This window comes from Equus quagga, chromosome 6 (genome assembly GCF_021613505.1).
Source record: "Equus quagga isolate Etosha38 chromosome 6, UCLA_HA_Equagga_1.0, whole genome shotgun sequence".
In the NCBI taxonomy this organism is placed as follows: domain Eukaryota; kingdom Metazoa; phylum Chordata; class Mammalia; order Perissodactyla; family Equidae; genus Equus; species Equus quagga.
The window spans coordinates 116,414,411-116,436,162 of record NC_060272.1 but is presented as its reverse complement, the minus strand read 5'-3'; the positions used below and the strand labels follow the sequence as shown (position 1 = coordinate 116,436,162).

At 34.4% G+C, this 21,752-nt stretch overlaps 1 protein-coding gene across 4 annotated transcripts in view; it reads right to left on the bottom strand.

Annotated features, from left to right (window-relative positions):
* Positions 1–21,752, bottom strand: part of CCDC171 (coiled-coil domain containing 171) — a 294,411-nt gene that overhangs the window by 162,349 nt on the left and 110,310 nt on the right. For 2 of the 4 annotated variants that reach the window (XM_046663625.1, XM_046663624.1), the window contains exons 11-15: positions 20,271–20,377; positions 18,419–18,508; positions 17,179–17,379; positions 14,433–14,600; positions 12,708–12,896 (exon numbers count right to left, since the gene is read on the bottom strand). In XM_046663625.1, the coding sequence (XP_046519581.1) occupies positions 12,708–12,896; positions 14,433–14,600; positions 17,179–17,379; positions 18,419–18,508; positions 20,271–20,377 (755 nt within the window). The remainder of the gene's footprint in view (positions 1–12,707; positions 12,897–14,432; positions 14,601–17,178; positions 17,380–18,418; positions 18,509–20,270; positions 20,378–21,752) is intronic. The other 2 variants (XM_046663626.1, XM_046663627.1) reach the window with 2 other exon arrangements.

Here is a 21,752-nt window from a genome sequence, read left to right as displayed (position 1 = left end):
AAAGTGACAAACCCCTAGCCAGACTCAGAAAGAAAAAAAGAGAGAAAGCTCAGGTAAATAAAATTAGAAATGAAAGAGGAGAAATTACAATGGATACCACAGAAATACAAATGATTATAAGAGAACACTATGAAAAGCTATATGTCAACAAATTGAACAATCTAGAAGAAATGGATAAATTCTGAGACTCTTACAACCTCCCAAGGCTGAATGAAGAAGAAATAGATAATCTGAATAGGAAAATCACAAGTAAAGAGATTGAAATAGTAATCAAAACATCCCCAAAAACAAAAGTCCAGGACCAGATGGCTTCCCTGGTGAATTCTACCAAACTTTCAAAGAGGACTTAATACCTATCCTTCTCAAACTATCCAAAAAATTAGGGAAGATGGAATATTTCATAACACACTCTATGAGGCCAACATCACTCTGATACCAAAACCTGACAAGGACAACACAAAAAAGGAAAACTACAGGCCAATATTGCTGATGAACATAGATGCAAAAATTCTCAACAAAATATCATCAACCTGAGTACAGCAATACATCAAAAGGATCACACACCATGATCAAGTGGGATTTATATCAGGGACATAGGATGGTTCAACATCTGCAAATCAATCAATATGATACACCACATTAATAAAATGAGAACTAAAAATGACATGATCATCTCAATAGATGCAGAGAAAGCATTTGACAAGATCCAATGGCCATTTATGATAAAAACTCTTAACAAAATGGGGATAGAAGGAAATTACCTCAACATAATAAAGGCCATATATGACAAACCCACAGCCAACATCATTCTCGACAGGGAAAAACTGAAAGCCATCCCTCTGAGAGCAGGAATAAGACAAGGATGCCCACTCTCACCACTCTTTTTTTTGAGGAAGATTAGCCCAGAGCTAACTGCTGCCAATCCTCCTCTTTTTGCTGAGGAAGACTGGCCCTGAGCTAACATCTGTGCCCATCTTCCTCTACTTTCTATGTGGGACACCTACCACAGCATGGCTTTTGCCAAGCGGTGCTATGTCCACACGCAGGATCCGAACCGGCAAACCCCGGGCCACCAAGAAGCAGAACGTGCGAACTTAACTGCTATGCCACTGGGCCAGCCCCTCACCACTCTTATTCAAGATTATACTGGAGGTTTTGGCCAGAGTAATTAGGCAAGAAAAAGGAATAAAAGGAATCCAAATAGGAAATGAAGAAGTGAAACTCTCGCTCTTTGCAGACAACATGATCTTAAATAGACAGAACCCTAAAGAATCCATTGGAAAACTATTAGAAATAATCAACAACTACAGCAAAGTTGCAGGGTACAAAATCAACTTACAAATATCAGCTGCATTTCTATACTCCAATAACGAACTGACAGAAAGAGAACTCAAGGATACATCCCATTTACAATTGCAACAAAAAGAATAAAATATCTAAGAATAAATTTAACCAAGGAGGTGAAAGACTTATACAAGGAAAACTATAAGACATTATTGAAAGAAATTGATAATGACACAAAGAAATGGAAAGACATTCCATGCACATGGATCAGAAGAATAAACACAGTTAAAATGTCCATACTACCCAAAGCAATCTACAGATTCAGTGCAATCCCAATCAGAATCCCAATGACTTTCTTCACAGAAATAGAACAAAGAATCATAAAATTCATATGGGGCAACAAAAGACCCTGAATAGCTAAAGCAATCCTGAGAAAAAAGAACAAAACTGGAGGCATCACAATCCCTGACTTTAAAAGGTACTACAAAGCTATAGTAATCAAAACAGCATGGTACTGGTATAGAAACAGGCACACAGATCAATGGAACAGAACTGAAAGCCCAGAAATAAAATCACACGTCTACGGACAAATAATCTTGCAAAAAGGTTCTAAGATCTTACAATGGAGAAAAGAAAGTCTCTTCAATAAATGGTGCTGGGAAAACTGGGCAGCCACATGCAAAAAAATGAAAGTAGATGACTACCTTATGCCATACACAAAAATTAACTCAAAATGGATCAAAGACTTGAAAGCGAGACCTGAAATCACAAAACTTCCGTAAGAAAATATAGGTAGTACATTCTTTGACATCGATCTTAAAAGGATCTTATTGAATACCAAGTCTTCCCGGATAAGGGAAATAAAAGAAAAAATAAACAAGTGGGACTTCATCAAACTAAGGAAATTCTGCAAGGCAAAGGAAACCAGGATCAAAACAAAAAGACAACCCACCAACTGGGAGAAAATAATTGCAAATCATATCAAACAAGGGGTTAATCTCCATTATATATATGAAGAACTCACACAACCAAACAACAAAAAAACAAACAACCTGATCAAAAATTGGGCAGAGGATATGAACGGATTTCTCCAAAGAAGATATACAGATGGCCAATAGGCACAGGAAAAGAAGCTCAACATCACTAATCATCCGAGAAATGCAAATCAAAACTATCCTAAGATACCACCTTACACCCATTAAAATGGCTATAATCACTAAAACAAAAAAGAGGAGAGGTTGTGGAGAAGAGGGAACCCTCATACACTGCTGATGGGAATGCAAACATTTAGCCACTATGGAAAACAGTATGGAAATTTCTCAAAAAACTAAAAATAGAAATACCGTATGACTCAGCTATCCCACTACTGGGTATCTATCCAACTTGAAATCAACAATTCAAAGAAACATATTCACTGCAGCATTATTCACAATAGCCAAGATGTGGAAGCAACCCAAGTGCCCATCGACTGATGATTGGATAAAGAAGATATGGTGTATATATATATATATATATATAATATACATACATATAATACATATAAGAGCATATATATAATATACATATATATACATATATATAATATATATATAACATATATATATAAATGGAATACTACTCAGCCATAAAAAACAAACAAAATCATCCCATTCGCAACAACATGGATGGACCTGGAGGGTACTGTGTTGAGTGAAATAAGCTAGACAGAGAAAGACAAACACCACATGATTTCACTCACATGTGGAAGATAAACAAACACATGGACAAAGAGAACAGTTGAGTGGTTACCAGGGGAAGGGAGCTGCAGGGAGGGCACAGAGAGTGAAGGGGAGCACCTATATGGTGATGGACAAGTAACAACGCAACAACTGAAATTTCACAATGTTGTAAACTATTATGGACTCAATTTTAAAAATAAAAAAAAGAAGAAAATTGAGGGGGGTTAGCCCTACCATATGTTAAAACACACAACAAAACCCCTAATTCAAACGTCATGTTACTTGTGCACGAATGGACAAAAAGACCTATGAACAGAACGGGAAATCCAAAAACAGATGCAAGCACAAAAAAATTCAGTGATAAAAGTGGCAATTCAAAGCACTGGGGAAAAGACAGACTAAACGGCTTTGGGACAATGGATGCTTTTTAAAGAAAAAGATAACATTTGATCCATACTTCATATCTTATACAAGAGTAAATTCCAAATAGACCACAGATCTATATGTAAAAAATGAAACCACACAACCATTAGAAGAAAACATAGGTAAATTACTTAACCTTGGTGTAGAGATAGGATTGCTAATTATGATTAAAATTCCAGAGGCGTTAAAAAAAAGATTGATCAGGAGCCAGCCCAGTAGCACAGTGGTTAAGTTCACATGTTCTGATTTGGTGGCCCAGGGTTCGCCAGTTCGGATCCCAGGTGCAAAACTACACAGAGCTTATCAAGCCATGCTGTGGCAGGCATCCCACATATAAAATAGCGGAAGACGGGCACAGATGTTAGCTCAGGGCCAATCTTACTCAGCTAAAAAAAGAGGAGGATTGGTGGCAGATGTTAACTCACGGCTAATCTTCCTCAAAAAAAAAAAAAAAAGATTGACCAACAGAGAAAAAATGCCATATTGGTAGAAATTTGTTCTCATTTCAATTCACTCCTGTTAAAACGCAAGTCTCGATGGATACTGTGGGACCTCGGATTTCTCTGTTACGATGGTAATAGCTTGGACATTATAGTGCTTACTGTGTTCCAGGCACTGTTCTAAATGCTTTACATATATTAATTCCTGTAATCCTTACAACGAGCCAATGAGGAAATGCAATTTTACAGATACTGAAATGAGGTTTAGAGAAGTTAAATAATTCACCCAAGGTCCCCCGGCTAGGTTTATCCAATCTCCTACTGCCTTAAGCTCTTTGTCTCTACTGAACCAGGTTCTCCTCTCAAGTCAACACGCCCACACAGCGTCTTCTGTAAAGACTTCACCTTCCCCAAGATCCTCAGCTTGATGAAAAAGGAGAGAACAGTCTGCTCCTTCAGGATCCAGACATGAACCTCACCACCACTTTCCACAATTTACCCACGTTCTCTCGCAGCCCCAGGTCCTGTCCCTTCCCACTGCCCTAACGCTATTCAAACTCTAACAATCTTCAGAGCCCACTCTACATCTACCTATTCCATGACACCTTTTACTGTCATTCTCACTTACACTGACATTGACCTTCTCTGAACTTAATTATACCACTCAGGCATTTCATTCTTACACTGCTCCTTACTTATTTCATGTGTGTATATTTACCCTCCCTCAAACACAATAGAGTGCTAGTTCCTAGAGGCCAGGAATTATTCACCATAGTGCTGTATACCCTGTAGGTATTTGATAAATAGTGAATGAATTAAATGATCCTCTATAAAATGTTCCTTGGTGATTAACACAGTGTTTTGCCCATAACAGGCACTGAATAACTACCCAACGAATAAAAACCTTTACAAATGTAAAGAGAAAAAAATATAGGCGCTGGCCCAGTGGCCTAGTGCTTAAGTTCTGCACACTCCACTTCGGCGTGGACCTACAACACTTGTAGGCAACCATGCTGAGGCAGCAACCCACATACAAAATAGAGGAAGATGATGCAGATGTTAGCTCAGGGTGAATCTTCTTGAAGCAAAAAAAGAGGAAGATTGGCAACAGATGTTAGCTCAGGATGAATCTTCCTCAGCTAAAATAAAACAAATTTTTAAAGATAAGAAAATATAACCAAAAATGATATAATTTCCAAATATAATTTGAAACTTATTAACATGTCAGAATTCTGTTTTAAATTAATTCTGATATTCCACAGGGACTTTCAGAGGTATTGCATTATTTACTTTGAATTATTCTTGAAGAACAAAGCTTGTTTGAATGTAAAGCTGGAAACAGCTATAAGAACAAATTTTCCTTAAAAAAAAAAACCCTATGTTCTTTACCCAAGGAGATTAAAGGCCAATATTTTTTAAACAAACATAAGGAACATCACCTTGAAATGGGACAAAAGCATTCCTAGTACTAAAACAGCCTTGTGTTTAATTTCAAAAATAATATTTTCAAATTCCCTCCAAAAAACATTATCTTGAAAAGATTTTTTTTTAAACCCTGAAAATATGGGATGTATATCTCTTACACAGATTTCCTTGGCATATCAAAAATACTATTTAATTTCACTGGTTTTCCTTTACTCTCTGATAAATTCAAAGTGTACCCAAAATGGGGGGCAGAGGACAGCTTCTTTCCTTAGTGAATCACGAACTTACTTCCTGAAATACACGAGCTCTAAGGGACACCTTATTGGCTTATAGCAGTGCATGAACTCTGAGACTTTGGGCTAGAAATTAGACATTTTCCTAGGGAGTAAAATTCTTTTTTATCACTTTTGCTTGCTGAGTTCTTATTCCTTTTTTTTAATTTTATTTTTTTATTTTTTGCTTGAGGAAGATTAGCCCTGAGCTAACATCTGTGCCAATCTTCCTCTATTTTTTTTCTCTTCTTTTTCTTCTTCTCCCAAAGCCCCCCAATACATAGCTGTATATTCTAGTTGTAGGTCCTTCTAGTTCTGCTATGTGGGATGCCACTTCAGTATGGCTTGATGAGCAGCGCCATGTCCGCACCCAGGATCTGAACCAGCAAAACTGTAGGCCACCACAAACTTAACCACTCAGCCATGGGGCCAGCCCTGTGAGTTCTTATTCTTTATGTTAGCAAAAAGACAAATTGCAAACTGGGCATTTAATGACACATATACATCAAAGGACTTCATTTAAAATGTCTTATTTTTATGTTACATATCTTTTCTTTTTATGCAATGGTAATATTTTAAAACAAAATAAACATAAATTCACGTGCTTTTACTATGATGTAAATGTTTCTCATTAAAAATAAAGCACATCTTGTGGAGAAATTGGAACCCTCGTACATTGCTGGTGGAGATGTTAAAATGGTGCAGCAGCTTTTGAAAACAGTTTGGCAGTTCCTCAAAAAGTTAAATATAGAGTTACCATATGACCTAGCAATTCCATTATCTGGGCTTCTTATATATATACTCAAACCCCATAATGATTACTTACTTAACTTAAAAACACTATCTTCATTTTGTGAATTTAGCATGTCGAAAATAGTATGTGCCAAAAATGGTATGTGCCTGTGTTCCCTCTTCTGTTTGTAAGGCAATACAAATTATAAAACACCCTTTACATAAGTCAAGCCCTCAAAAGAACAGAGTTCTCCTTATTCTTAGACTAAACGTGTTGATACAGGCAAGATGCCTGATTTGCTGATTGTTAAAAGATATTACCTCAGACTGCTGGACAGTTAGCATACCTCTCACATCTGATCTGTCTCATGTCTCCCCTCCTTCTGGGCTTTCAGATCCTGGCAACAGGGCCCAGGTTGGCTCCAGTCGCCTCCAAGAAGCCTTCAAACTTTGACTACCTCCTCTTCTAAGTTTATAGCATCCTTTGGCAATTAATTACACACAGCCTTGTGATAAACCTTATACTATTTAATATTTCATGAGTTTATATAGTGCCTCCCCAACTACATTTGACAATTTTGAGGAAAAAACTAAGTATTACACCTCTTTGTTAGTAACACAGTATGAAATACAGTGTCTTATATGTCTGGTACATAACATGCAAAGTATTTTTTTAATTAATACTAACTACATTATGTAGAAGTTGCCTTGATATTCTTACCTATAGTAGCAATTTTGCAATACAGTATACTAAAAATTCATTCTCTCAGAAAAAAAAATTCTGAGAGGAATAAGAGATAAGGGGCCTACCATTTGTGGATGGCTGACAGTATGGCATTGTTTAGCTTTTTCATACAATACTCTGTTTAATTATTAGTTAAACAAGATTCACTCGGAAACGTGAGTTCAAGAAATATAAAACTGACTTGTCACTAGACATATTTTCAGACCTTACTTTATACACAAAAATAGCATATATTTACAAAAGAAACCAGGTTGCAGCACAGTGAAAAAAGGACTGGAAGATAAGCATGATGATGATTTATTAAACCAGCACAAAACATTCACTTTGTGATTTCTAAATGCCAAGCGAGGCGCTAAACACTTTACACTTGTCATCTCCATTCTAATCCTACCCCTAGGCCTTCCTCACTGCACACATAAGTATCAGCTCTCTGAACCTTAGCTTCTTCATTTGTAAAATGGATATGCTTCTATGACCTATCCCATCTGGTTGTGGTGGGGCTCCTGTAAGAGGAGGCATGCAAAGGTATGCAAAAGTGTTGAAAAATCTATCCTGCATTATGCAAATTCAATTAATATTATTATTATTAAGAGAAACAATTTCTAAAGCAATTATTTGAAAAGCAGTCAGAGGACTGTCCAATATTTCATTAGAGGTGCCCACTGACACCAACGCACAGTCAATCAAAACACACCATGCACAGGACTGTGTTTGACTTCTTGGGAATCATTTCCGGCAGACCTATCAGCTCCAACAATATAAAAAAGCTGCACTTTATCTCCGGATACTTTTGGAATTCAATTAAAAAGAAAAAAAGTTTCAACATCTAATCACACTTCAATGACTAACCCAGACTTCTTGCCAAATGTACTCCTAATACCATGATATAAAGGAATAAAACCGAATATAGTATGATGAACCTGAATGTCTTTGATTTTTGCTCTCCATTCTAAATTCACTTGATTTTAATAAAATGTCAAATAAACCTAAAGCGTTTACAATAAACATTACATCAAGCGTTAACCATACTTAACTGATAGTGAAAAGTCTTTACTTCTAGAAAGGAAGTTCTTGTTCCACTAATTTCATCTTTTTCAGATAGAAAAGAAAGAAGAACATAAATACTAAGATTACAAAAGCCACATTAGTAAGAGGAAGGTAATATGGCACTCAGCCCAGATGCTTCAGTAGGCATAGATGCTTGAGATATATTTACGTGATGGCTCCAAAGTATTTAAACTCAAGAATTACCCAACCATTTGGCTAGCACATTTTACCTAATGCTAAAAACATGCTGCGATGCTGAAACCAAGCTTCCTGCTCTACAAGTTTCATTTATCTAACAGCATTTCCACTAATTGTTTTAAAGATTACACATTCAAAAGCCTTGTAAATAACTCTACTACATTTTTTCAGATAAAAGCAATTCAAATCCAAAAACTGTTTTTTATTTAACTACTTGTCCTTTACTAATCACTTCTTTACAATATCCAAACATTAAACACAGGGCTTTATAGATAAGTCATTTATTTTCCAGCAGACAGCCTCTATTAATGGCTATTTTCATCTGACAGCAAACATCCTCTACAACCCACAATCCTCTGCTACAGCTGGAATTTTCCCCCTCGTGTCCTTATCAACATAATTTTTGAAAATGCATTAAGTACTTTCAAATAAAAATATTTTTATTTGCATTGCAGCTTTGGGGAGAAAAGCAGAGATACAGAATTAATCATAACAAGATTTTCTAAAATAAAATTTATAGGTCCTATAATATGCATTATAATAGCAGTTTACCAAATATAAAACTTAAATGAATTGCTGCTATGTATTCAATCATATTTTATGAAAATTCAAATATGTACATAAATAATATAGACTATATGCCAATATATAATCTTAATGTACTTTTAAGAATAATAAAAATAATACTTTCCATTTGCATACTCATGGATCAAAACCTAGGCTGTTATACAATCTTCAGGGAAAAGACTTCAGTAAGAACTTCTCCTAAAAAATTCCCTTACTTCAGAAAGTGAATTACTCGCCTTCCTGCAGATTTAGAATAAAAGAAGTGAGTTCAAAACACTGAGAGAATATGAAGCTAGAAGACTCACACTACCTGATTTCAAGACTTACTAAAAAGCTACAGTAATCAAATCAGTGTAGAATTGAAAAAAGGATAGACACATCAATAAATGTAACAGATGATAAAGTCCAGAAATAGACTTACACAAATATAGTAAATTGATTTTTGACAAAGGTACAAAGGCAAGTCAATAGAGAAAGGATAGTCTTTTCAACAAATAGTACTGGAATAACTAGACATCCATATGCAAAAAAAAAAAAATGGACATCAACCCGTACCTTACATCTTTATAAGAATTAACTCAAAATGGACCATAGGTCTAAACGTAAAACCTAAAACTATAAAATGTCTGGAAGAAATAATACAAGGAAATCCTGGGGACCTTGCAAAGAATTCTTAGACACAACACTAAAAGCACAATACATAAAACAAAAAATCGATAAACTGGACTTCAAAAAATTTAACAACATTTGCTCTGCAAAAGTACGGTTAAGAGAATGGGAGAAAAATATTTGCAAATCACATATCTGACAAATGGCTTATATTCAGAATATATAAACAACTCTCAAAATTCAGCAATAAGAAAACAAGCAACCCAATAAAAAGTGAGCAAAAAATATGAACAAATAATTCACCAAGAAGATACACAGGTGGCAAATAAGCATTAAAAAAATGCTCAACACTCTTCATTAGGGATAAATGTAAATTAAAACCACAATGACATACCACTACGCACCTATAAGAATGAATAAAAATAAAAAGAAACGATGATGAAACCACAAGCTGGCACAGATGCACAGTAATTAGAATTCTCTTACATTGCTAGTGAGAATGAAAAATGCCATAGCGACTTTGGAAAACAATTCGATAGTTTCTTATACAGTTAAATATACACTTACCGTATAACCCAGAAATTAGACTCCAAGAGTAATGAAAACTTATGATCACACAAAAACCTATCCATCAATGTCTAAAGCATCTTTAGTCATAATTGTCAAAAAATAAAAATAACCCAAAGGCTCATCAGCAAGTATCTGGATTAAAAAAAAGTGGTACATCCATACCGTGGAATATTACTCAGCACTAAAAAGGAATGAACTACTGATACATGCAACAATGTGAATAATTCCCAAACATATTTTGCTAAGTGAAAAAAGCCAGACTCAAAAGGCTACATACTATATGATTCCATTTATATAACATTCTGGAAAAGGCAAAACTGTAGGGATGGACAACAAACCTGTGGTTCCCATACGTGGTCAGTTCTTTTTCCACAAAAGAGCCAAGGCTATTCAGTGAGAAAAGTAAAGTCTTGAACAAATGGTGTGGAAACAATAAATGTAGAGGGAAAATGAACCCCGGCCTCTACCTAACATCACACACGAAAATTAATTTGAGATGGATCACAGATCTAGACATAAAAGCTAAAACTATAAAACTTCCAGAAGAAATGACAGGAAATTATCTTCACAACCTTGGGGTATAGAAAGATTGTTTAGCACATAAAAATAACTACTCAAAAGAGAAAAAGATTTATAAGTTGGATTTCATCAAAATTCTAAAACTTGTGATCATCAAAAGAAAAATTAAAAAATAAAAAGGCAAGTGAGATATTGGAAGAAAATATCTGTGATACATATGCATGACAAAGGATTTGTATCCAGAATATATAAAGAACTCTTACAAATCAGTAATAAAAACACAAACAACTTTTTAAATTGGCAAACACTTGAAGAGACACTTCAGAAAAGAAGAAATATGAATGGCCAATAAGAATACGAAAATTGCTCAACATCATTAATCATCAAGAAAACGTGAATTAAAATAACAATGAAATACCATTTTAAAACAACTAGAATGGCTAAAATTTAAGAGACTGACAATATCAAATGTGCAGAGGATTAGAACAATGGAAACTCTCACACTTTGATGGTGGAAATATAAAATGATACAACCATTTTGGAAAAAACTTTGATAATTTTTTATAAATGTAGACATATCCTATGACCTAGCAATTGCACTCTTAATCAAGAGAAATGAAAAGATATGTCAACAAAACACTTGTACAGTAATGTTCGTAGCAATTTTATTTACAATACCCAAAAACTGGAAACAATCCAAATATCCATCAACTCACAATCTATCAAATTGTGGTATAACTATAAAATGGAATACTATTTGACCATAAAAAACAATGAACTACTGATACACACAACAACATGGATGAATATCAAAAAAATATGTTGAGTGAAATAAGCCAACCACTAAAGACTACATACCGAATGATTCCATTGACAGGAAATTCAGAAACAAGTAAAAGCAATCTATGATGACAGGCATCAGATAAATGGTTGCCTATAGGGAGTGGAAACTGACTGCAAGGTGGCACAAGAGAACTTCCTGGGATAACGAAAACGTTTTGTCTTAAATGGGGTGATGGTTACATGGGTCTTTACATCGAACACAACATCAAATTGTACACTTAAGATTCACTGTCTGTCAACATTACCTCTAAGAAAAATAAAATAAATTATTTAGACCTTTTATTTCAGTAGTAGAAAATGCAGAACATATCACATGGCATCCTGCATACAGTGAACAAATGACTACTTTTAGAGAGTGCAGTAACTCATTCAAATTCATAGAGAAAGGCATAAGTTCATATAGGGCCCTTATGTCTGGGAAAACAGAATGATCTTGTTTTAAGTAATCTGACACTGTTTATTGCCAAACGAATAAAACGGGTTTTTAAAATTAGACTTATCTATATAAATATAAGCATGAATGGACCAAATAAAGAGGTTAACTCCTGAATCAAGCACGGGAAGAATATACAATCTTCTGGTTCCTAAGTATCTTATCTTGAGAACAAGTGACTTTTTATTAAATTCAATAGAAAAAATATATACACTATTCCATACTGTATAATAATATCATTATGTTATTCTTGATTGGGCAGAGACGATAGTTAACAATATAAATTATGTTGGCAATAATTTGTATAGGAAAAAATATGGTCATGTTAACTACCCATAACTTCTGTTCTCAATCAAATCCAAGAGAAGACATGATACATCTCACAGTCAATAATTTTGCTACAGGGTCTACAACTCTATAACTCTAGTTCTCATACAACGTTAGGAGGTATGATAAATTTCAACCCCAAACGAATTAAAATGATAGTTCACAAAGGAACTCCTACAAATGGAATAAACTGGGTAAAAGAATATCTACACTAAAACTGATAATATTTTACCAAATCTCTTAAGCTTTTATTTTAAAAATAAATAAATAAAATTTTAGCATTTAATTGATCAATGCCTTTTGGGATGTTTCAACCAAAACCCATCTACTTCCAAACTTAAGTGAAAAACAATCCTTAATACACACACACACATCCATTTGGCGAGGCGGGGGGGGTGGGGGGGGGGTTGCAATCATGTGTATACATGTCTAATAAGTTGTGTGTGGTTCTCAAGAAGTTTTAAACTGATTTGGAACTGATACTAAAAGGAAACACTTGAAACAGTAGAAGACTGAGCATCTCATCTTTTAAAGCTCTTCCGAGAAGCAGCATACCTGTGCCCTCTTCTGCACCTCCAGGAGGAGTTCCGAATACTGCAGCTCCAGTTCCTTCTTCTGTTTGTGCCAGCAGCTCTCTTGGGCTTTGATCTGCTCTGCCACTTTGTTAAAGGTGTCTTCCTGGGTCTGCTGAAGCTCTCTCATCGTATCAGATTTGTTTTTACAGATATACTCTAGATGACTTATCTAAATGGGGAAATGCAACAGAGAATGAAATATGCTCACAAACCATCCTTTGTATTACCACCCCCAAAAACCATCTGAAGTTTTCTACTATAGTTTATTCCTTAAGATCATATAAAAATTTTAAGTTAAAATGAAAACCAAAGAAATTAAGAAACAGGAATTAGTAGGGCAAATTATATTTTAGCAGAAAATGTTATTTGTACACTTAGGTGACAAATCTTTTATTTTTCTCTTTCAAATAAAGTTACTCATTCTATAATCAGTTTTACTGAGAAAATTAAGACTGTTCTTACTTCTAGAACCAAAGCTCAAGCTATTCAGATATCTCAATGGGAAAGGAAGTGTTTAAATGAGACTTACAAATCTACAAACATTTTACATATAATAAAGCAGACCTTCCAACCATTTTTTATCTCACATTCAAAATCCTGCAGAGAAAATCCTAGTCATCTAGTATATATGACAATTACTGATATTTTGAAACTATGAAAAACTATTAAAACATAACACCATCTCAGAAGGTTAAAACATGTACTCATTTTCATTATCAGTAATTTTCAAACCCTTTATACACATATTCACAATCATGAACAGCATCTGTGCTTCTCACAATTTATTCCCTCATTTCCTCAATCTCAGTGTCTATGGTTGTGTTTGACAATCAGACAAAGCTAAAATGCTCTCACCCTAAAATCAGGCCAAGATGTTGTTTCATTACTTCAACAGATTAAAAAAAACTTAGAGAACAGTTTTTCTTTTCATGTCCCTTAAGAGCAAATGTAATTGCAACTAAGATCTGGAAACTAGACCATGTAAATACAGGTCTAACCAGTTCAAGAGATCCATGATAAGAATCAATATCTTTAATGGTGACATATGTTGGTCTGCTAAGCCATTTCAATTTTCTATAACCAAAAGGTCTTTAAATTTTTTTGAAAGACTTAATTCCTAGGCTTGTGAATGATAAAGTGATCATAAAAATCTACTGTTTTCTCCTACAATACATACTTCTTACATTCTAAAGCACTGAATGAGTTTTGTAATATACATTATTTTAAGAAATAAGTCATAAACATAATTTAAAATTTTTAAGTGCTTTTAAAGGAGCACTTCGTTATTTCCTAAGCAAAGAATTTTAAGATCATGTTTTTGAATAACTGTATCTTGTTTCTATTTTATGCTAACATAAAGAGTTGGTTTATTAATGTAAAGGACTAAGTTCTTTGAATTGCTTCATCAGTAAGATTAATTTATTTTCTTTTAATTAGGTCCCTGTGGCTAATACTGGCTAGTAGTATTAGCATGTCCTGCACAGAAAGTGGAGCTTAGAGACTTCATACAGACTTCAGTCACATTTACATGCCCACAGCAATGGCATCAAACTGAGTTGTAGACAAGCCATAATTAATGGTACTGAATTATTAACATCCAAATTCTTTTTGAAATAAGATGAATGTCAGCCCCTCTTAATGATACTGTGATGTGGACAAATGTCACTGAATTTAATAGAGGTATCTGGTGCCTGAGGACAGTTACCTTCTCATTAGCCCTGTTGAGGTCTGCGATCAGGGCATCAACATTCTCCTGCAAGACTGCACAAAGCTCAGACCAAGAGAATTTATCCAGCATGCCTTCTGGTTGTTTCATGAGCACACAGCCCGCTATCAAGTGCTGATACAAGGTATGAAGGAAGGTTAGCTTCTCCTGTAAGGACAAAGAGAAATTAATTCCAGTATATAAACATTGCAATAACTAAAACACATAACACACATGGTGAAGAATTTATTTCAAAAATCCAGAAAGGAATTAAAATACTCAAGTCTCAGAATATTGTCATTTTGGTGACCTTTTTTTTCACATTTAAAACTGAGCAATAGATATAAACTGGAAATTGCTTACATTTGGTATTCAAAACCAAAATCTGAGGTCTAGAAGCCAAAAGACAGGGGTTCTGACCCCAGCTCAGCTACTACTGAGTAAATGCCTGTTCAGGCCTCACCTTCCTCAGCTGTAATGGGAGGTACCTGGACTAGTTGTTTCTAAGCCCTTCTAATTGGAAGTCAGTATAGTAATTCTATAATTTCATATTTTCATTTGCCAATACAGATGTTAATTAAGTAAAAAACCCAATATAAAGAGGAGTGTTACTCAACTCTGTCAAAGAAAAAGTTATACCAATATCTATACTTTACATGTACACAATTACTCAGCTTTCTTCCTCCCCCAGAGATTGCAGTTTACTTACCACTTATAGGAAATCTATCCCAAGCCCCTTAGGCCAAGCAGACCGTGATATGAAAGATATGGAAGATGGGCTCATTTGTTTTCCCCACTTATAAGTTCATATAGGATTTGGCACACCGGGCATTTGTAGGTGTTTAAATACTACAAAGTAACAGGCCAAAAAAAAAAAACAAAGGACATAGCTGCCCAAGACATACTTTCAAAAGTGTCCACTTAGAAATATGTAAAAAAAAAAAAGTCATTTAAAATTACATATACTGCAGTAACTAGAATATCCATTGTTTAATGACCTGGAAACACTATCCTGTAGAATTCAGTAAAAAACTGATCCCATCTTGAACAAACAGAGTTTATCTAATAAAATGCCAAATGGCTGTTTTTATAAGGTTTTTCATCAATGAAATTCCAAAGAATGGAACTTAAGACAAGGTAGTGTTGAAACTGCAAAATGAACATTTCATGTAGATAAAATAAGTTCCCTCAAGACTTTTTTAATAGATCAACAGGAAAAGAAAACTTTTAAAAGGAAAAAATTTAAGAGGAAAAAAGTGGAAATTCTTATCTTCCAGATAAGAAAAACTGAATATAGCATACATAAAGGTTTTGTCATTAGAAATTGTGGGGAAAGTTTTCCTATATATTTCAAAACGTATATCTTTAGTTCTCCTTATATGCCACCTTACTTTCGTCCAAATATAACAATTTAAAAACCAAAAAAAATTTGAATGTGTAGTTAAAACCACAAACTTGAGTTAGGATATCAGAAGAATCTTCATAAATATGCCATGTCTTTTTCTTTTTTAAGCAATTAAAAATGTCTTTTGCACGTTCAACTGGGTTGAGATATTTTTAAATCTTATTAAATATAACTAACCAAATGTAACATTCAGGCACTAAAATCTTTCCCGTCCTCATTTTGCCAAGTGATTGAGTTCATCCTCAAGGATAATTCATTGTGTCGCCATTATGTCCTTTTTGCTTGGGCTGTGATAAACCATGCATGGTAATCATCCATTTGGCGTGAAAAGAGAATCTCAAGATCCAAAACCAATTCACACATGTTGAACCCAACCACAACGCTGTAGACACGCTGACTTTACAATACAGTCAGGCTTCCAGTTTCCTTCACTTTAATCATTATCTGATGTGTAGAACAATTCCAGCCCCTTCATGTGGACACAATTTAAATCCCAGACTGTAAGAAGAGTGGAAAGAATGCTTCCTTTTTACTCTCTTGGCATTCATGTTCATATTTGTTGGAGTAATGAACTCAATATGCAGGACGACTCAGACAAACCAGTTCCACACTAGAGAGGCTAGCTCTAGATCCCACGGGTAAAAGAAAATACAAGATAACAATTCCATTCACACAGGCTCATACAGAATATGAAAGTTTTGTCATAATATGTTAGGAAGCCATTAATAAATAAAAATGGATAGGCAACTCTCTAGGGCATCTAAATAAAGTTTTAATTTTGTGGGACTTGTATTTTTCTAAATTTTGATTAATACCCTATTACTATAAAGAGTAAGGAGGCTATTTATTAAAGTAGATATTATTCCTGTTTTGCAAATAAGGAAACTAAGCTGTGTGGCTTGTGCATATTCACACAGTTTGTAAAAAGAAGTACCACTATCCAAGTCTAGCTCTTTCAATTACAAAAAACATATTCTTTCCACCAGGCCAAGCTACTAAACTACTGAAATAAAAAATAACTTTGTCATTGGCAAACAGACAAAGCTTGAAAGAACTGTTATGAGCATAGCTGCTTGAGATATGATGCTCTGAACAGAGAAAATTAATTGTACAAGTGATAGAAGGGTTAAATTATATTACTTCTCTCACAAAAAAAGATGACACAAGAGTAATGGAGTGACTGATTTTGCAGCTGGCATGAATATTTCAAAACAGTCAGCTCAGAACAATTTTTTGAATTAAATCACCTAAGAGTAAAAATAGTCACTTGATGTATGTAAATTTAGAAATCTGAGATTAGTGAAAGGCCTTTGCCGACAGTGATCTTGTCGCAGGTAATACCTCCGTGTCCTTATGGACAGCCTGGGAAAGCTTCTGCAGTTCACTTTCAGATTGGGCTGCTCGCGCCTTCTCTTTCTCCCAACAGTGCAGCACGTTTTGTAGTTCCACTTTTAAAGTGCTTATTAGAGCCTCTCTGTCAGCACATTTAGTGCGTAAATGACTTAACTCTTTATTGACATCAGCCAGTTTATCCTGAAGGTCCTGTCAGAGATATCAAATAAAGAGGTTGCACGAAGGCCGGCCAGTAAAGGAGTGGGGGTCCAAACACAAATACATACTGAAGACTGCCAAAGCTTTAACGTAAAAGAAGCACAAAGGCAAGCGTTTGATTATAACACTCAACATCAAGGTATTTCACTGAATGTATTTCCTAAGTATAATATTTTAGCTTGAAAATTAGAAAATTTGTTGTTATAACATTTAAACATAAAATGTTAATAAGATAGCTTATTCCAGAAAGCTCTTTGGAAAGGGAGTTTTCCTTTCAACCTATTATAAAAAAATAACTTGGTAGGCTCAAAAAATTTTAAGTAACATGTAAATAACACTTAAAAAATAAATCCCTTACATTTAATATAAAAACATTTTCTTCCCAATGACATTCCAAATACTAATACAAATTTCAAACATGTGGCATAAGACTCTGCTGAACCATTTAATCCTTAACCTTAACAAATTCTACTGGAGTATGTCCATGACAAACGTAACATGAACCAACACTAAAAAATTCCAACAATACTGAGCAACTCTGAGAGTTCCTTCAGTATAATTTTGCAAAGATGTAGTACCTAAAACTAGTGCAGAAAATAAAATAAACTGTTGTCCTGGATCTTAGCCAGGTGTGGTCTCAGCCCATCACTAGGCATGATGTACTAAAAACAATGGCTCCACCCTAAAATGATGAAAATTGACTCCAAATACTGATGTGCTTATGTAAAATATGTTTAATATGTATCTAAGGATGGACTTTAAATCTTAAATCATTTTTTCAAATCTATAGTATTATAATTAAACCTGGAAATGAATTTTTCCTCTAAACAAAACAATTTCTAATCAAGATTTTTTTTAATGAAAGCATTTTTGTTACTATGATCAAAAATAAAAAATTAAAATTATATCCAAATGTACTTAATAAGAAATAGGAAGATATATTTTCAGATACATCTACTTAAAAATATTCTCTAAATAATTATATTTGTTTCTTAATACAAGAGGAAAAAGTTATTCTAAATCATAATACCTTTATATTTTTAGTGTGAGATTCTATCTTCTGTTTGGTAGAATCAAGTTCATTAGATGTCTTTTCTTTAGCATCATTCATGCTCTTTAGCTGATGAAAGAAAATGTAAGTAACTTTTTTATATTTTTCAAGGATGGGTAACTTGAAAGCCAATCTTTAAATGTGTTTCATGTGGTTACTTACTATAAATTTTTCAATAGTAATTAAGAGTCTTAAAAAATTATTTCTTTTGGTTAACTATGTAACGTCTGTCACAAGCTCACATGGCTAAAAAGAAAAGAAAGCATTCAAGCTTAAAATGTCAGTGATGCCATTGTATTTTTCCTGATGTCTGGATAAAGGATTTCATTCTTACTGTAAACAAATATAACTTTATTCTTAAAATCCTACTGGACCAAAATGCCAGAAGCAGTGGCATCTATAAGGAAAGAATAAAGGGCAGAGCAGAAGACTGCTCTGTACATCATGAGGGTATTCACTGGTCTCTCACTCCATATGACAACTTCAGGGTCGGTCACATGCAGTCCTACTGGGAAGGCTTGTGGCAGGTCATCAGTTGGTCCTGCTCTGCTTGTGATTTATTTTCTTTGACAGTTCATTCTTCTTTCTGTCAGATTGCTCTTTTTGCTTTCTTTGCAGCCACCCCCTTGGTCTCCCCACTGCTGTCTCTGGCACTGGTTCACAACAAAGCGCATTACTAAGCCAAAGCCTGCTGAGTCGACTTTTCAACTGTGCTGAGGATCATGTGACATTCATCCTCCCAAATAACAATTCGCTGTGGGTAATATGTTCCTAGTTCCCCAGCAGCCTCCAGACCCAGGCCTCAGAAGAGGCTCATAAACTACTAACGACACAAGTTGTCTTGTCTCACTGGGAAAGACTTAGCAATATTTGTTCTTTATAGAAATTTAATTATTTCAAGAGTCACTTCCTTTACGCCTTTGAACAGTTACAGAGGGTATTAAGAAGACTCACTTTTCCTTCTTTGTTCACCTTAGTAAACTAAAGTAAAATAAGCCTCTTCTGAAATGTGAACTGCAATGGTTTCATGATCTTTATAGTATATGAAAGAAGCATATAAACAGAAGGATAAACACTAAATTCCATGCTATGTAGCTTGTTTTGGTTCAAACAATCTGTTGTTTTGCTAATTGTATTTAATGTAATTACTTCGTATTCTCTAATACAAGATGTAACTAAGCAAACTCTTCAATTTTTAAAGTATAAATTCATAAAATATTTTAATATCCAAGAAAATTATCAACCCACACATATAAACAAAACAATAAAGTCACATAAACAATACAAATGAGATAATAAGTAGAAGCACGAGCTTTTTCAATCAGCAAACTAAAAGCTTCCAGGCTACATTTGTTTTTAAAAACTTCTGACAATATTTTACTCCCTTTAGAGAATGCAAACTAACTTCACGTTTTTATTGACTTCCACAATTTGTAGAAAACTTAACCTAAAATATTGACAAAACCTAAATTTCCACTACCCACTCCCAATTTTATAAAAACACATTTACATTTAAATATAACACATATTAACTTCAATGACTTGCATAGCTTTTGTTAAATTAAAATAGATAAATGTTGAAGACCAAAAAGTGACAGAGTCTTTATAACATTGAAAATAATAGTGTGAGTGAAGAGTTACACAAACCTAAGTGAGACACGACTTTAGGCCACACTGAAAGAAAGAACAGTGACAGACAATTTATTATTTTTTGTATCTGTGAAGCTGTCAATTCAACATTCCCAATCTTTCTGACCTTTGTAACAAGCAAGGAATACGGACTGCTGCAGGCCGAAGGCTATATGTGTGGAGCCAAACAGTGCAATGTTACCTCATTAGATGCATCTTCCAGCTTGTTCTGGTAATCTGTCAAGGTACGTCTCAAAGTCTCAAGGACAACAGAGAAGCTGGGAGGTTTATCTTTGTCCTTGTGGATGCCTAGAGAAAAATATAGGATGAAAATACAGTCTTAAAGTCACAAAGAGACAAAAGCTAAGCAAATAGTAACAGAGCTATTAAAAGTGGATAAGAGCTGAAAAGATATTATGAAACATTGAGCGGACTCTTATTCTCCAAAGTGTACTGCTGTAGAGCCAAGTATTAAATAGCCTTTCTAACAAGTGGTCAAATTAAGTTCATAATATATCAAGTTCAAATTTATGGCTGCTTTGTACCTTACCACGGCCCACAGTGTAGTTAGTAGTGAGCTCTTTCTTTCTTTTCTTTTTTCCCATCTCCTAAGTAACTGCAGTGTTTGCACACCTGTGTCCAACAGTTAACTGAGCAGTCTACACTAGCATTGTTGGGAGAGTTATGTGCACTTACGTGTTTCTGATCAGTCAGGCCTATTCTGCTTAAATAATAATTTCTGAACCCAAGAGCACATAATTTTCTGTTATACTTGGAAATATTCTTCAATCCTTAAAATTCTCAAATTACAATTTGAAATAAATAATAAAAATGCTATTATCTACAGAGGCCCACATCATGTTTCAGTTAAAACCCTTAAAACGGATACTCATTGTAAAAATACGAGTATTTCCATATTTTGCCCTCAAACTGTTTTAATTTAGTTGGCCATAAGTTAGTTCAGCTAATCAAGGTCACATGGTCAAACGTAGTTCAAAATATTAATCCAAAATAATCAAAAGTTTAGTTTCAAAAACCAATTTAAATTGATTGCTTATTGTAGTACTCTTTAACTGTTAAAAAACAAGTAGCAAATTTAAAAACATTCTTATTAAAAATATTTTCCTTTCCTATTATAACTTCTCCCTATATTTTACAATCTAAATATTTCAACAGACAAGAAACGGATTTTCAACAAAGATAATTTTTAAAAGAAGCATTTATAATATATGTTTTATTATTCATTGATTCATTCATTCAACTAATTTACTGAATTCCTACTATGTACTAATCCTAGGCATTAGGCACACGGAAGTGAACAAGATTGGTGTAGTTTCTATCCTCATAGAATTTACAGTCAAAAAAGAGGAAGAGAGGGGCCGACCCCATGGCCAAGTGGTTACGTTCATGCGCTCCACTTTGGCAGACCAGGATTCACCAGTTCGGATCCTGGGCACAGACCTACATGCCATTCATCAAGCCATGATGTGGCCATGTCCCACACAGAAGAACTAGAATGACTTACTACTACTACTTACATAGAAGAACTAGAATGACTTACTTCCCTAGCTGGGGCTTTGAGGGGGAAAAAAGAAGAAGATTGACAACAGATGTTAGCTCGGGGCCAATCTTCCTCACCCCAAAAAAAGAAAAAAGAAAAAAGAGGCAGAAAGATAATAAATAA